We start from the raw sequence: 17,068 nt of genomic DNA on the forward strand, positions 1-17,068 counted from the left end.
CTTGCAGATGCCAAAATGGATGGTGGTGTCGGTCCCGCAGAGGCTGCCCTCGCGGTGCCGGTGACAGCTCAGATAGCTAGATGTCAGAAAAGGCAACAAGCATCGATGCTGGTTGGAGGCGGCACCCCATGTGCAGGGGGCCGCCACACACCCTTAAGACCTGACCGTCCATCAGGCAGAGTCACCCAGATGGCCAATAGTGTACAGGCGGCGTTGATCTTTCGAGGTGACGGACAGCATGAGCCACAGGAGACATCCTCGTGGACTTGGCATCCTGTGGAGGAAGAAGGTACCCGCTCCCAATGGCCCTGATGGTCACCGCAGTCCTGAACTTCTATGCCACCAGTTCATTCCTGGACTCGAGCAGGGACTTTGTGCAGCATTTGGCAAGCTACAGCCTGCAAGTCACAAATGCCCTTTATGCCCGGGCATCAGACTTTATCACCTTTGAGCTGGATCAAGCCCACTAAGATGCCTGGGCTGCAGAATTCTCCACCATCGCCAGGATTTCCCATGTCCAGGGAGTAATTGATGGTACGCATGTCGCTTTGCACGCAGTGGCGCAACAGGGAGTGCCCTTCATTCACAGGAATGGGTTCCACTCCCTGAATGTTCAACTCGTGGGCGACCACCACCTCTGGATAATTCACATGTCTGTGCACGCTTCCCAGGGAGTTTGTATGATAGCTGCATGCTGGGACACAGATTCTCGGCATCCCCAGGATGACCGTTTGGCTCTTGGGGGATATGGGGTACCTGCTGAAGTCCTGGCTGATGATGCCAGTGCAGAGGATGGAGACCCAATATACCGAAGTCCATGTTGCCATCAGTGCTGTCACAGAACGGCGCAACACACTGCTCAAAATACGGCTGTGAAGGGGAGGTCGTGCCTCACCAATTTAATCGAGTTTTTTTTGAGGTGACACAGATGATTGATGAGGGGAGGGCGGTGGATGTTGTTTCCATGGACTTCAGTAAAGCCTTTGACAAGGTGTCTCCTGGCAGACTGGTACAAAAGGTGAAGTCACACGGGATCAGAGGTGTGGTGGTAAGATGGATACAGAACTGGCTCGGTCACAGAAGGAAAAGGGTAGCAGTAGAAGGGTGTTTTTCTGAATGGAAGGTTGTGACTAGTGGTGTTCCACAGTGATCTGTGCTTGGGGCCTCTGTTGTTTGTAGTGCGCACAAACAATTTGGAGGAAAATGCAGCAGGTCTGATTGGTAAGTTCACGGATGACACCAAGGTTGGTGGAGTGGCAGATAGTGTTCAGGATTGTCAGAGGACAGAGCAGGACATAGCTCGGTTGGAGACTTGGGCAGAGAAATGGCAAATGGAGTTTAATCCAGATAAATGCAAGGTAATGCATTTTGGTCGGTCTAACATAGAAGGGAAATATATCGTAAATGGCAAAACTCTTAGGAATATAGAAAGTCAGAGATCTGGGCATGCAGGTCCACAGATGATTGAAAGTGGCAACAGAAGTAGACAAGAATACGGAATGCTTGCTTTCATTGGACGGGGCATCGAGTATAAAAACTGGCAAGTCATGCTACAGTTGTATAGAACCTTGGAATATTGCGCACAATTCTGGTAGCCACACTACCAGACAGGTGTGGAGGCTTTGGAGAGGTTGCAGAGGAGGTTTACCAGGATGTTGCCTGGTTTGGAGGGTGTTAGCTATGCGGATAGGCTGAATGGACTCGGACTGTTTTCATTAGAACGACGGAGGTTGAGGGGCGGTCTGATAGAGGTCTACAAGACTTTGAGGGGCATGGATAGAGTGGATGGTCAGTCACCAGGGGGGTATAGGTTTAAGTCCATGGGGCAAAAGTTAGAGATGTGCGAGGCAGGTTTTGTTACGCAGAGGGTGGCGAGTGCCTGGAACGTGTTGCCGGGGAGTGTGTGGAAGCAGATACATTCAAAAGGCATCTTGGTAAATACTTGAGATAGGATGAGTATAGAGGGATACGGCACATGAAAGTGCCGAGCTGTTTTGGCCAAGGTTGGTATGATGCCGGAACAGGCTTGGAGGGCCAAAGGGCCTGTTCCTGTGCTGTATTGTTCTTTGTCCTGGGATCCAGTAGACCTCAGATTGCCATCTCCCTTGGATGTTCTGCCTCCATCCGATGTGCAACAGCAACTGTGGGTGCTCACCAGATTAGACCATAAAACATAGGAGCAGAATTAGCCCACTCAGCCCATGGGGTCTGCTCCGCCATTCAATCATGGCTTATATTTTTCTCATCCACATTCTCCTGATCCCCTTATTAATCAAGAACCTATCTATCTCTGTCTTAACACTCAGTGATTTGGCCTCCACATCCTTCAGAGGGAAAGAGTTCCACAGATTCACCACCCTCTGGCGGAAGAAATTCCTCATCTCGGTTTTAAAGGATCGTCCCTTTAGTCTGAGATTGTATCCACTGGTTCTACTTTTTCCTACAAGTGGAAACATCCTCTCCATGTCCACTCTATCCAAGCCTCGCAGTATCCTGTAAGTTACAATAAGATCCCCCCTCATCCTTCTAAATTCCCAATGAGTACAGACCCAGAGTCCTCAACCGTTCCTCATATGACAAGCTCTTCATTCCAGGGATCATTTTGTGAACCTTCTATGGACCCTTTCCAAGGCCAGCACATCCTTCCAAAACTACTCACAATAGTCCAAAGGGATCTGACCAGAGCCTTACACAGCCTCAGAAGTACATTCCTGGTCTTGTATTCTAGCTTTTTGACATGATTTATCAGACATGACCTTCCTGTGACAAAGCAGTGCTGACTCAGTCCTATTTTATCATGCACTTCCAAGTACTCCGCAATCTCATCTTTAATAATGGACTCTAAAATCTTACCAATGAGTAACCGACCTATAATTTCCCATCTTCTGCCTCCCTCCCTTCTTAAACAGCGTTGTTACATTAGCCACTTTCCAGTCCTCTGGCATCCTTCCTGCCTCCACAATCTCCTCTGCTATCTCTTTTAGAACCCTGGGGTGTAGTCCATCCGGTCCAGGTGATTTATCCACCTTCAGACCTTTCGGTTCCCCAGAACCTTCTCCTTAGTGATGGCTACTGTACTCACCCCTGCCATACTAGTTTAAATTCTCCCGAGTGACTCTAGCAAACCTCCCAGCCAGGATGTTGGTGCCCCTCCAGTTTAGATGCAACCCGTCCATCTGCCCCAGAAGATGGTGCAGAAATCTGAGACCCTCCTTTCTACACACCACTGGTTTAGGCACGTGTTTAGCTGCACTATCCTACTTCTAGCCTCACTTGCACATGGAGTTATCCTGAGATTACAACCCTAGAGGTCCTGCTTTTTAGCTTACTGCCCAACTCCCCTGAACTCCTTCTGCAGGACCTCATCACTCTTCCTGCCTATGTCGTTAATACCTACGTGTACTGGGGGCTTTTCACAGTAACTTCATTGAAGCCTACTTGTGACAATAAGCGAATATTATTATTATTACTATTACCTCTGGCTGTTCACCCTTCAGGATGTCCTGTGTTCGTTCAGAGACATCCTTGACCAGGGAGGCAACACACCATCCTGGAGTCTCTTTCACGTCCATAGAAGCGCCTCTCTGAGCCCCTTACCATTGAGTTCCCGATAACTATCGCTCTCCTGCACTTTGTCCTCCCCTGCTGAGCAACAACCAGTTGCGGTGCCACCATTCTGGCTGCTGTTGTTTTCCCCTGATAGGCTGTCCTCCCCAATGATATCCAAAACTGTATACCTGTTAGCGAGGGGGACAGCAACAGGGGATTCCTGCACTGACTGCCTGCACCTTCCTAGCGGTCACCCATCTGTCTGCATGCACCGTGGGTGTGACCACGTTTCTAGAACTCCTATCTATGAAGCTTTCCGCCACCTGCATGCTCCTAAATGCATCCAACTGCTGCTCCAACCTAAGAGTCTGTGAGGAGCTGCCATTGGTTACACTTCCTGCAGACGTAGTCAACCGGAATGCTGGAAGCGTCACGGATCACCCACATCTCACAGTTAGAGCATTGCACCCCGCTGAGTGACATTTATGCACTAGTTAATTAATTCAAAATAAATACTTAAATTGTTGTTAAGATTGTGCCCAAAAGCCTGTCCACTAATGTCGCCCACCGAGGTGCGTCTCTCTGCACTGGTGGAAGGTGGGGTGAGAGCTGTGATGCCTCGATGGTGGTCTCCTCGGAGCTCTCCTCCAAGGTGGTCTCATGGGTGATTTGGCAGGGGGCGGGGGGGGGGGTCGGGACACTCGGATGGCCCGGCCCATCAGATGGAAATCCTGCGCGAGAATGGACATGTGATCAGTGAGAGGGAAGTATAATTTTGTCTGACATGAACTCACTTGAGATAGGTCATCTGGGTGAAGGGGCAGTGGATCCTCACCTCTGCGGCGCAGGCCAACCTCGTTGTTGGTGATTGCTCTCTCCTCAGACAACCCCGCGACTTCCAGGGCCCGTTCCGCACAGGGGGTGAGGTCTCTGATCTCTGGTACTCCCCCCCCACCCCCTCGTCTTGGCCCTTTCCTGCTTATTATGGGCTACCTTCTCCTGGGGGACAAAGAAAGGGCTTTGCGAGCCGCACGCTTGATGAATCGGGGGGTCGAGAGCAGGTGGCATGAGTGGGCCCGCAACTGGACATGACAGGGCTGTGCAGGTCGGTGCCAGGGGGTGCTGACAGAGATGCACAAAGATTGGATGTGGGGAGGGTGCGAGGTGTCAGCCAGTAATTTGTGGTTGGGTGGGGGGGGGCTTGAGAATTTGAGGGGTGGCAGGGGGGAAAAACTGATGCCAGGAGGGACGATAACGTACACTTGCAGCACGGTTGAAGACGCTGGTCTTCTTCCGACATTGGATGCTGGTCCACCTGGTCATGTTGCTCGCACTGACAGCCGCTACCACTGCCCCCCAGGTGGCATTGGTGACCCTGCTGTGGTCCCCTGCCCTCCTCGGGAGAACAGAATGCCCCACCTCACATCAACGGCATCCAGAATCCTTGACGTCAGCATGCCCAAAGCGAGGAGCAAGTCTGTGCATTGCCGTGCTTGTGTATTGACTGGGAGTGTAGAAGATTGTAGTTTAGTCGGGCAGTATGGTCGGCACGGGCTTGGAGGGCCGAAGGGCCTGTTCCTGTGCTGTACATTTCTTTGTTCTTTGTTGTTCTTTGGAGTGAACGGCAAGACAGCCAGTACTGGTGCGACGCTCGTGGGGGCTCATTTATGCCAATAAGTGCCATGAATTGCCACAATCTTGCCAACGTGGCAATCGAGAAACACTCCGCCAATCACGTGCAAAGTTTTTCCATTAAATCGCACCCAAGTCTAGAATATTTTGTACAGTTTGGGTTCCTTATTTAAGGATATAAATACGTTAGAAGCAGTTCAGAGAAGGTTCATTCGATGGTTATCTGGGATTGATATCAACAAAAGGTTAGGAAGCTGAGCTGCAGCAATCGCAGTTTAGAAGAATGCAAAGTGATCTTATTGAAACATATCAGATTCTGAGGGGATTTGGCAGGGTGGATGTTGAAAGGATGTTTCCCCTTGTTGGGGAGTCTAGAACTAGAAGACACAGTTTAAAATAAAAGTTTCCCTAGTTAAGACGGAATGAGAAATGTTTTCTCTGAGGGCATTAATCTTTGGAACTTTCTTCCCCAGAGAGGAGAGGCAGGGCCAATTAATATTTTTATGGTAGACATAGATTCTTGACTAACAAGGGAGTCAAAAGTTATCGGAGGTAGGTGGGAATGTGAAGTTGAGGTCACAATCAGATCAGCCATGATCTTATTTAAGAACAGAGCAGGCTCAAGGGGCCGAATGGCCTCTTTCTACTCCGAGTTTGCATGGTCACAGAAGACATCCAATAAGGTTCCTTAGAAAAGGCTACTTAGTTACAGCTGGTGCTCATGGAATTAAAAGTAAATTACTGACCTGGTTAGCAAACTGTGAACAGCAGGAAACATAGCAAGGTACTCTACCTGTTTCCTGCCAGTTAGTGACATCTCACAATGTTTTCGGGCCTCAACTATTCACCATTATTAACATGTTAGATAATGGGATAAAGTCACATATCTAGGTTCCTGATGTAGCAAAGATAGGCAGCATTGCAACCAGCATCGATGAAAGCATAAAATTACTAAGATACAGATCAAGTCAATGGGCAAACTTGGAGCAATGGACTTCAGTGTAGGCAAGCGTGAAGTCTTCCTCACTTTGGATCGGAGTACTTTGAGAAAATGGTTAAAGGCTAAAAACCTAGGGTTCATGTACAAAGTTCATTAAATATTATGGACAGGTAAGGAAAATAATCAAAAATAAGAACGGAACGCTGGTCTTTATATCTAGAGAACTAGAATACAAGGGAGCAGATATGGTTCAGCTAGACATGGTTCTTGATGGATCAGCCCTGGAGTTGGTGAATAATTCTGGGAAATCATTCCATCAGATAGATATATTGCCAAGGAACTCATATTTACTAGAATGATTTCTGCACTCCTCGGGTTAAATATCAAGGAGAGATTACTCAAACGAGGGTTGTATTCCCTAGAATGTAAAAGATTAAGGGATGATTTGGTCACAGTTTTCAAGATATTAAGGAGAACTGATATGGTAGACAAAGAGAAACTATTACTGCTGGTTGGGCAGTATAAAACTAGGAGGCACGGTGTAAATATTGGAGCCAAGCCTTTCAGCAGTGAAGTCTGAAAATACTTTTACTCGCTGGGTAGCAGACGTTAACTCTCTTCTGCAAGCAGACCTCATGGCAGAACAAGCTTGGTCCTTGACGGCAGCCTTGAAGAGGAGTTCATGGAATGTATCCGCGATAGTTTCCTAGAACAGTATGTAATGGAACCTACAAGAGAACAAGCAATCCTAGATCTGGTCCTGTGTAATGAGTCAGGATTGATTAATGATCTCATTGTCTGGTGGAATTTAAAATACAGATGGAGGGTGAGAAGGTAAAATCAAACACTAGTGTTTTGCGCTTAAACAAAGGAGATTAGAATGGATGAGAGAAGAGCTGGCTGAGGTAGACTGGGAGCAAAGACAAAGACTTTATGGTGAAACAGTTGAGGAACAGTGGAGAACCTTCCAAGCGATTTTTCAGTGCTCAGCAAAGGTTAAGACCAACAAAAAGGACGGTAGAAAGAGGGAAAATCGACCGTGGCTATCTAAGGAAATAAGGGAGAGTATCAAATTGAAGGAAAAAGCATACAAAGTGGCAAAGATTAGTGGGAGACTAGACGACTGGGAAATCTTTAGGGGGCAACAGAAAGCTACTAAAAATGCTATAAAGAGTAAGATAGATTATGAGTAAACTTGCTCAGAATATAAAAACAGATAATAAAACTTTCTACAAATATATAAAACAAAAAAAGAGTGGCGAATGTAAATGTTGATCCTTTCGAGGATGAGAAGGAAGATTTAATAATGGGAAATGAGGAAATGGCTGAGGAACTGAACAGGTTTTTTGGGTCGGTCTTCACAGTGGAAGACACAAATAACATGCCAGTGATTGATGGAAAGAAGGCTGTGACAGGTGAGGACCTTGAGACAATTGTTATCACGAAGCAAGTAGTGATGGGCAAGCTAACGGAGCTAAAGGTAGAGAAGTCTTCTGGCCCTGATGGAATGCATCCCAGGATACTAAAAGAAGTGGGTAGGGAAATTGCAAATGCACTCGTGATAATTTACCAAAATTCACTAGACTCTGGGGTTGTCCCGTCGGATTGGAAATTAGTAAACGTGACACCACTGTTTAAAAAAGGAGGTAGGCAGAAAGTGGTTAACTATAGGCCAGTTAGCTTAACTTCGGTAGCAGAGAACATGCTGGAATCGATCAAGGAAGAAATAGCGAGGCATCTGGATGGAAATTGTCCCATTGGACAGATGCAACATGGGTTCATAAAGGACGGATCGTGCCAAACTAATTTAGTGGAATCTTTTGAGGACATAGTGAGGTAGGCCAATGGACCAGGGAGCCAATGGATGTGGTATATCTGGATTGCCAGAAAGCTTTTGACAAGGTGCCACACAAAAGGTTGCTGCATAAGATAATGATGCATGGCATTAAGGGGAAAGTAGTAGCATGGATAGAGGATTGGTTAATTAATAGAAAGCAAAGAGTGGGGATTAATGGGTGTTTCTCTGGTTGGCAATCAGTAGCTAGTGCTGTCCTTCAGGGATCAGTGTTGGGCCCACAATTGTTCACAATTTACAAAGATGATTTGAAGTTGGGGAACAAATGCAATGTGCCCAAGTTTGCAGGTGACACTAAGATCAGTGGAAAAGCAAAAAGAGGATACTGGAAGTCTGCAGAGGGATTTGGATAGTTTAAGTGAATGGGCTAGGGACTGGCAAATGGAATACAATGTTGACAAATGTGAGGTCATCCATTTTGGTAGGAATAACAGCAAAAGGGATTATTATTTAAATGATAAAATATTAAAATATGCTGCTGTGCAGAGGGACCTGGGTGTCCTAGTGCATGAGTCGCAAAAAGTTGGTTTACAGGTGCAACAGGTGATTAAGAAGGCGAATGGAGTTTTATCCTTCATTGCTAGAGGGATGGAGTTTATGGCGAGGGATGTTATGCTGCAACTGTATTAGGTGTTAGTGAGGCCACATCTGGAGTATTGTGTTCAGTTTTGGTCTCCTTATCCGAGAAAGGACATACTGGCGCTGGAGGGTGTGCAGAGGAGATTCACTAGGTTAATCCCAGAGTTGAGGGGGTTGGATTACGAGGAGAGGTTGAGTAGACTGGGACTGTACTTGTTGGAATTTAGTAGGATGCGGGAGGATCTTATAGAAACATATAAAATTATGAAGGGAATAGAGGATAGATGCGGGGAGGTTGTTTCCACTGGTGGGTGAAAGCAGAACTAGGGGACAAAATAAGGAGAAGTCGATTTAAGACTGAGTTAAGGAGGAACTTCACCCAAAAGCTGTGAATCTATGGAATTCCCTGCCCAGTGAAGCAGTTGAGGCTCCTTCATTAAATGTTTTTAAGATAAAGATAGATAGTTTTTTGAAGAATAAAGGGATTAAGGGTTATGGTGTTCGGGTGGGAAAGTGGAGCTGAGTCCACAAAAGATCAGCCATGATCTCATCGAATGGTGGAGCAGGCTCGAAGGGCCAGATGGCCTACTCCTGCTCCTAGTTCTTATCTTAAGGGAGTAAATAGCATCCTCCTGGTTACCTATGTACACAAATAATGAACTGGACACCTGACCTCACCTGCTGGAGGTTGTACCCCAAGTTCAACATGACAACAGCACAAACGTACCAGTGTACATTCCCATCACTCTTGGCCTGTTCTGCTTCCTGTAGGTGTTTAGTCGCGGCTGCTGCCAAGGCAATGGCACTCTCACTCTGGAAGTCACTTGCAACAGCCTGCCATGGGAATGAGAAACTATTAGTTCCCCGAGAAGAGAAAGAGAGGTTGGCCCCCCGTCATCCCAGGCCAGAGACCGGGATCTCTTCACCTGGGCCAGGTCAGTGGATGAGGTCAGGGCCGGACCCCTGACCCTCGGCGCCGTGGGCAAGGCCAGAGCCCTCGCTGCCGCCGCAGTGGGCAGGGCCAGACCCTCACTGCCGACAGGGCAGACCCTAACCACCACAGGCAGGACCAGAACCTCGCTGCCACAGGCAGGACTGGACCCACGCCGCACCACAGGCAGGGCCCCGTCTATCCTGGAAGCAAATGCAATGGAAGATATCATTTAAAATATCAAAACAAAAGCAGAAAACAAAAGCATTTTTTCCCCTTTGTGGAAACGGAAATTATATTGCCTTGGGCTCACATGAGATGAGACTTGCTTCTGCATTGCCTTTCTCCCATATAGTACCAGGCGTTTTTCACACACATGTCAAAGGAGGAGGATGCAATTCTCAACCTTCCAACTGTTTTGGTCTGGGTCATATCTCCTTTAACTGGCTCCTCTCTTTGCCTGGCCGTTACCCTAAACTAACAGGTATTGCCCAAGAGAAAGTACAGAACCCACTGACTCCTGCACCTCTTCAGTTACTGGACTAAACATCTCAGTAGTATTCTGGGCACCAAAACCACAGAATGTGTCTGTGTCCACAGATGGACCATGAGTAGCCAGCAAAATCCAATTGTTGGGCTATGTGACAATGACAGATGCTGAGAGGATGTTTCCTCTTGTGGGAGAGTTTTGGACCAGAGGCCATAATATCAAAGGAAGGGGTCACCCGTTTAAGACAGAGATGAGGAGGAATTTCTTCTCTGAGGGTAGTGAATCTTGGAATTATTTACCAAAGAGACCAGTAGAGATTGGGTCGTTAAGTATGTTCAAGGCTGAAATAGGCAGATTCTTAATCTGGAAGTGAATCAGGGTTATGTAGATAAAGTGGTAAAGTGGAGTTGAGGATTATATCAGATCAGTCACAGAATCTCAGAATAGGCCCTTCGGCCCATCGAGTCTGCACCCACCAATGCATGAAAAACACGTGATCTGCCCACCTAATCCCATTTGCCTGCATTTTGACCCAGAGCCTTGAATGCCAAGTGCTCATCCAAGCACTTTTAAAGGATGCAAGACAATCCACCTCCACCATCCTCCCAAGCAGTGCATTCCAGACCGTCACAACCCTCCAGGTAAAAAGGTTTTCCCTCAAATCCCCCCTCAACTTCCTGCCACTGATCTTGAACTTCTGTCCCCTTAACTGACCCTTCAACTAAGGGGATCAGCGGCTCCCTATCCACCCTGTTCATGCCCCTCAAAATCTTGTACACCTCGATCAGGTCGCCCCTCAATCTTCTCTGCTCCAGCAAAAGCAACCCAAGTCATGATCTCATTGATCCGCAGGCCAATTGGCCTAATTTTGCTCCTACGTCTTATGGGCACTTGTTAGCATTCGCAGTGAGCCCACTTCTGCTGACGGGTTTCATTCCAGCAGCTGTCGGGTACAGCTCTGAAGTGACGAAAGTTTAATATTGGAGTGAATATGATTGGCCCCCCATCTTCCAGTTCCTAAATACTCTTGGACATATTTCTGTCTCACGGACAGGTCAAAGCAGCACCGTGCAACTTAGCAGTCACCCTGCCCTCACCAGCAGGAGATCCTGGGCAGAAATCCGTACAGAATATGAGAAGGTGTCATCATCCTCATCTTCCACAAACTGATGTGGATTTCCTGTCCAAACCTTAATCTGCAGAGAAAAAAAAACACAGGACTAAACTCAGTGAGATGATCAACAAAAGCGACACACTGGCACACGTACAGTCTCTACTGTAGAATCTCAGCTCAAACCAAATAGTGCAGTACAACCAAAGATAGCATATTACAGAATGTGTTCAGTGATTGTCTGCCCTGTAACAGAGGACAAAGAACAAAGCGAAGTACAGCACAGGAACAGGCCCTTCGGCCATCCAAGCCTGTGCCGACCATGCTGCCCGTCTAAACTAAAATCTTCTATACTTCCTGGGTCAGTATCCCTCCATTCCCATCCTAGTCATGTATTTGTCAAGATGCCCCATAAATGTCACTATCGTCCCTGCTTCCATCACCTCCTCCGGCAGCGAGTTCCAGGCATTCCCCTCTGTGTAAAAAAACTTGCCTCGTACATCTACTCTAAACCTTGCCCCTCTCACTTCAAACCTATGCCCCCTAGCAATTGACCCCTCTACTCTGGGGAAAAGCCTCTGACTATCCACTCTGTCTATGCACCTCATAATTTTGTAGACGTCCATCAGGTTGCCCCTCAACCTCCATCGTTCCAGTGAGAACAAACAGAGTTTATTCAACCGCTCCTCATAGCGAATGCCCTCCATACCAGGCAACATTCTGGTAAATCTCTTCTGCACCTTCTCTAAAGCCTCCACATCCTTCTGGTAGTGTGGCGACCAGAATTGAACACGATACTCCCAAGTGTGGCCTAATAAAGGTTCTATAAATCTGCAACATGACTTGCCAATTCTTATACTCAATGCCCCGGCCAATGAATCATAGAATTTACAGTGCAGGAGGCCATTCGGCCCATCGAGTCTGCACCGGCCCTTACAAAGAGCAGCCCACTCAAGCCCACACATCTACCCTATCCCTGCAACACCCACTTAACCTTTTTGGACACCAAGGGCAATTTAGCATGGCCAATCCACCTAACCCGCACATCTTTGGACTGCGGGAGGAAACCCACGCACACACGGGGAGAACATGCAGACTCCACAGACAGTGACCCAGCCGGGAATCAAACCTGAGACCCTGGAGCAGTGAAGCAATTGTGCTAACCACTATGCTAACGTGTTGCCACGGTAGCACGGTGCCACGGTTTTGCCAATGAAGGCAAGCATGCCGTATGCCTTCTTGACTACCTTCTCCACCTGTGTTGCCCCTTTCAGTGACCTGTACACCTAGATCTCTCTCACTGTCATTACTTGAGGGTTTTACCATTCACTGTACATGTGTACCACTTCACAAGACATGTGGAAAATAAAACACAGGGAATCATGAACCTTTTCCACTACTATTTTGCCTTCACTGTACAACTCTCAAACCCAGTACTATTACACAGTACCTGCCTGTGATGGGCACCTTTACATTTTGGTTTAAATATGAGCATTGCAACACAAGATGCATTATGGGATGGCTAAGCTGTTTCCAAATGGTCCACTTGACTGGCAATAAATGTTAACATTAATAATATGTTAACTAACATCAGCAACCAGGCAGGATCCAGCAATCAAATTCATCAAATTAAAGAGAGGTCAAGGCACTCTATTATGAGAACTACTGGACAACAGATTAGAGCCCACCCTCCCCCTTGTCACAAGTGTGTGATGTAAATGGTTATTGAACATCTGCTGTGCCCACACTTTAACGTCCTGTCTCCAACTTCAGCTTATACAGAGTGTGGTATAGAAGCTGAACCCTCCTCACCTGTTCCTCAGTGATCTGCATGTACAGGATGATGTAGTAGATGAGCTCAGGCAGGGCCTTCTTGACGGTGCTCTTAAACTTCCTGTTCTCCAGTAGTGTGTGCACAAACTCAAAAATATTGAACACCAAGTTTTCAAACCCCAGCACCTCACCTCAAAGGGAAAAACAAACAGAAATCATTCAACCTGTTCCATCAAGAATGTCAATCACCAGATAGCAGGAACGGAGAGATCAGGTAGACAACATGCCATTGTCAAAACCATTGCTTTCCCTGAAGACTGCAGTTACTCCTGACTGCAATAGGGCAGCTCAGTGATGGCCAATTCATCAACACTATAGCCAATCCCAGCGAGGTGACACAGTAACACACCAAACCTAATACCAGAATGTGCAAAGCTCCACAAGGTCTCCTGTCACACCCCATTGATCTCTCCTACACTCTTGCTGAAGTTGCTCTTTCCCAGCCCACTGAAGAGTCGAGGCAAAGAATGACACAAAAGGCGAAGATAGGTACAGACCATTGTAGCCATCTAAGATGGCCACGTGCAAAGGACCATGGGAATTATGGCCAACCCAGGACTCAGACAGATATACAGCCTATGTCTATCTAAAACCACAGGTAACCAAATCTGACCAAAACCCCCGTTCGTTTACATTTTAATGGCCCATTTTCCCAGGACAATAGAACTCCAATCAAACAACCGGTACAGCCACAGACTGATCGGCACCACTCCCCTTACTCAGAAAGCACAACTGCCAAGGTCAGTGACCAGTAAGGATCCGCCCAGCTACCAAGGCACCCGCCCCTTTATTGGCCGAAATCAAAAGAGTGATCAGACATCAGTCGAACTATTGGGTCCAAGGTTAAGGACCGCCCCAAAGAGCACAAAATCCCAGGAGGATAAAAGAGAGCACAACCATGTGTTCTGTCTCTCTTGGATCCGGCCTGTGCCTACCCAATTGCAACAGGAACAGCCAGCTAAGTTCAAGACCAACAATCGCTACCTGACGGATGAGCCCAGCAGAGACAGAGCCACTTTCTTCAAACCAGCCAAGTGAAATCCAGATAAAGGCCTTTATCCATCTGCACAGTGCCGGTCGCCTTGAAGTTAAGTATAGGTTATTGTGGTTGATAGGTGTGGTTTAACTCGTAGCAGATAAAGTGTTTGCACGTCGAGATAACTCTGTGTATGTAAATAAACCATCTTTTGAACTAACTGGATGTGTGGTCATTTGATCGATATAAGGGAAAGGCTTGTGGTTCACCGAGATAAATAAATAGAGCAACACCATTCAGCCCAACTCGTACCCTTGACGTCACCAAATTGTTTGAATCAGGTTTACTCACCCTGTTCCCTCATATGTTTAACATTGTCCTTAATCTACTTGCCAATCTACTCTTCAATCTGCCACAACCACCAACCCTGGAAATGATTTCCAGTTATACAGCTCAGTAAATCAAAAGGTTTCACCTGTCCTCCGGTCTAAATCTGACATTTAGTTTATCTATGACCATCATTCTAACTTGCATTCCATCTATAATTTCTGGATAAAGTTTGAGTAACAATTTCTCAATGCTTAGCACAGAAATATGATGCGCCCACTTACCATCTGAATCCACTGGATCATCCACCTCTTCCATGTAATTCACCTCTGTCCTTACGTAAGTGTCAATGTTAAAGAAAATAGCAAAAGTTCACCTACCTCACAAACTTGGATTGCTTCAATCCCCTTTAGGAGTGCTGGGGGGGTGGGGGGGGGGGGGTTGGCCAAGGGTGGTACCATGACCGGTACAGGCTTGGAGGGCCAAAGGGCCTGTTCCTCGTTGACATAAATGTCACAAAGGCAGCCTGTTTGTCAATTATTAACCTCATCATAGCTTTTCCTTGCTCTTTTTTTAAAATTTTGTTATAAATTTAGAACAACCAATTCATTTTGTCCAATAATGGGGCAATTTAGCATGGCCAATCCACCTACCCTGCACATCTTCGGGTTGTGGGGGTGAAACCCACGCAACCACGGGGAGAATGTGCAAACTCCACACGGACAGTGACACAGAGCCGGGGTCGAACCTGGGACCTCAGCGCTGTGAGGCAGCTAACCACTGCGTCACTGTGCTGCCATGGCTTTTCCTTGCTCAACACTGGGCAAGCTGTTTACAACTAAGCTCACTTTTTATGGTCAGGGTCCTGAGGGAACATAGATACATAGAATTTACAGTGCAGAAGTCCATTCGGCCCATCGAGTCTGCACCGACTCTTGGAAAGAGCACCCTACCTAAACCCACACCTCCACCCTATCCACATTATCCAGTAACCCCACCCAACAATAAGGGCAATTTTGAACACTAAGGGCAATTTAGCATGGCCAATCCACCTAACCAGCACATCTTTGGACTGTGGGAGGAAACCGGAGCACCCGGAGGAAACGCACGCACACACGGGGAGAATGTGCAGACTCCGCACAGTGACCCAGCGGGGAATCGAACCTGGGACCCTGGAGCTGTGAAGCAATTGTGCTAACCACAATGCTACTGTGCTGCCCTGGGAACACCAGCTGATGACTAGTCAGTCATCCCAACAGCAAACCAAGTGAACAGGTCAGCTTCAAGGTGAGCTGTTTTGAGACTTGCCACTGTCTAGGCACTATGAACTAGAGGTAACAGAGAGTACTTTATTGAAAACACTGTGGTAAGAAAATGAAGACCAATCAAAGGCAAAAGCCAAATAAAGACAGTTCATATGTAAATTAAGTTATGTGGAATTTAGTTATGAACTAGTAGTCCATTCAGCCCCTCGAGCCCACTCCACCATTTAATGAGGTCATGTCTGATCTGATAATAATCTTTGTCACAAGTAGGCTTACATTAACACTGCAATGAAGTTACTGTGAAAAGCCCCAATCGCCACATGCGGGCAGCACAGTGGGTAGCAATGTTGCTTCACAGCCCCAGGGTCCCAGATTCGATTCTCAGCTTGGATCACTGTCTGTGTGGAGTCTGCACGTTCTCCTCGTGTCTGCGTGGGTTTCCTCCGGGTGCTCCGGTTTTCTCCCACACGTCCCAAAAGACATGCTTTCAAGGTGAATTGGACATTCGGAATTCTCCCTCTGTGCGCCGGAATGTGGTGACAAGGGCTTCTCACAGTAAGTTCATTGCAGTGTTGATGTAAGCTTACTTGTGACGCAAAGATTATTATATTCCAGCACCTGTTCGAGTACAGAGGGAGAATTCAGAATGTCCAAATTACCGAACAGCACGTCTTTCGAGACTTGTGGGAGGAAACCGGAGCACCCAGAGGAAACCCACACAGACACGGAGAACGTGCAAACTCTGCACAGACAGTGACCCAAGCCGGGAATCGAACCTGGGATCCTGGAGCTGTTAAGCAACAGTGCTACCGCGCCACCTAGTTATTGCATATCTGTTTCCCGCCTACTCCCGATTACCTTTGACCCCCCTCCTTTGCTTACCAAGAATCTATCCATCTCTGCCTTCAAAATATTCATGATGTGGAGATGTCAATGTTGGAGTTGGGTGAGCACAGTAAGAAGTATTACAACACCAGGTTAAAGTCCAACAGGTTTGTTTCAAATCACTAGCTTTCGGAGCACAGCTTCTTCCTCAGGTGAACAAAGAGGTGGGTTCCAGAAACAAATATATAGACAAAGTCAATGATGCAAGACGATATTTTGAATGTGAGTCTTTGCAGGTAATTAAGTCTTTACAGGTCCAGGCGGAGCAACTGGAGAGGGGGATAATCACAGGTTAAAGAGGTGTGAATTGTCTCAAGCCAGGACAGTTGGTAGGATTGTGCAAGCCCAGGCCAGATGGTGGGGGGTGAATGCAATGCGATATGAATCCAAGGTCCCGGGTGAGGCCGTACTCATGTGTGCGGAACTTGGCTATGTTTCTGCTCAGCAATTCTGCGTTGTCGCGTGTCCTGAAGGGCGCCTTGGAGAACGCTTACCCGAAGATCAGAGGTGAAAGCCCTTGACTGCTGAAGTGTTCCCCGACTGGAAGGGAACATTCCTGCCTGGCGATTTTCGCGCAATGTCCGTTCATCCGTTGTCGCAGCGCCTGCATGATCTCGCCAATGCACCACGCTTTGGGTTGCCGCACCGCTGATCTCTCGGTCTGCTGTTCCATAGAATATACAGTGCAGGAGGCC

At 47.3% G+C, this 17,068-nt stretch overlaps 1 protein-coding gene across 4 annotated transcripts in view; it reads right to left on the minus strand.

The window, feature by feature from the left end:
- The window catches only part of ipo9 (importin 9), a 267,453-nt gene that overhangs the window by 150,927 nt on the left and 99,458 nt on the right, over positions 1 to 17,068 (minus strand). For all 4 annotated transcript variants that reach the window (XM_072480721.1, XM_072480720.1, XM_072480719.1 and 1 more), the window contains 4 exons: positions 14,508 to 14,566; positions 12,900 to 13,051; positions 11,074 to 11,172; positions 9,283 to 9,389 (listed from right to left, as the gene is read on the minus strand). In XM_072480721.1, coding sequence (XP_072336822.1) covers positions 9,283 to 9,389; positions 11,074 to 11,172; positions 12,900 to 13,051; positions 14,508 to 14,566 — 417 coding nt within the window. The remainder of the gene's footprint in view (positions 1 to 9,282; positions 9,390 to 11,073; positions 11,173 to 12,899; positions 13,052 to 14,507; positions 14,567 to 17,068) is intronic.

This window comes from Scyliorhinus torazame, chromosome 17 (genome assembly GCF_047496885.1).
Source record: "Scyliorhinus torazame isolate Kashiwa2021f chromosome 17, sScyTor2.1, whole genome shotgun sequence".
In the NCBI taxonomy this organism is placed as follows: Eukaryota; Metazoa; Chordata; class Chondrichthyes; order Carcharhiniformes; family Scyliorhinidae; genus Scyliorhinus; species Scyliorhinus torazame.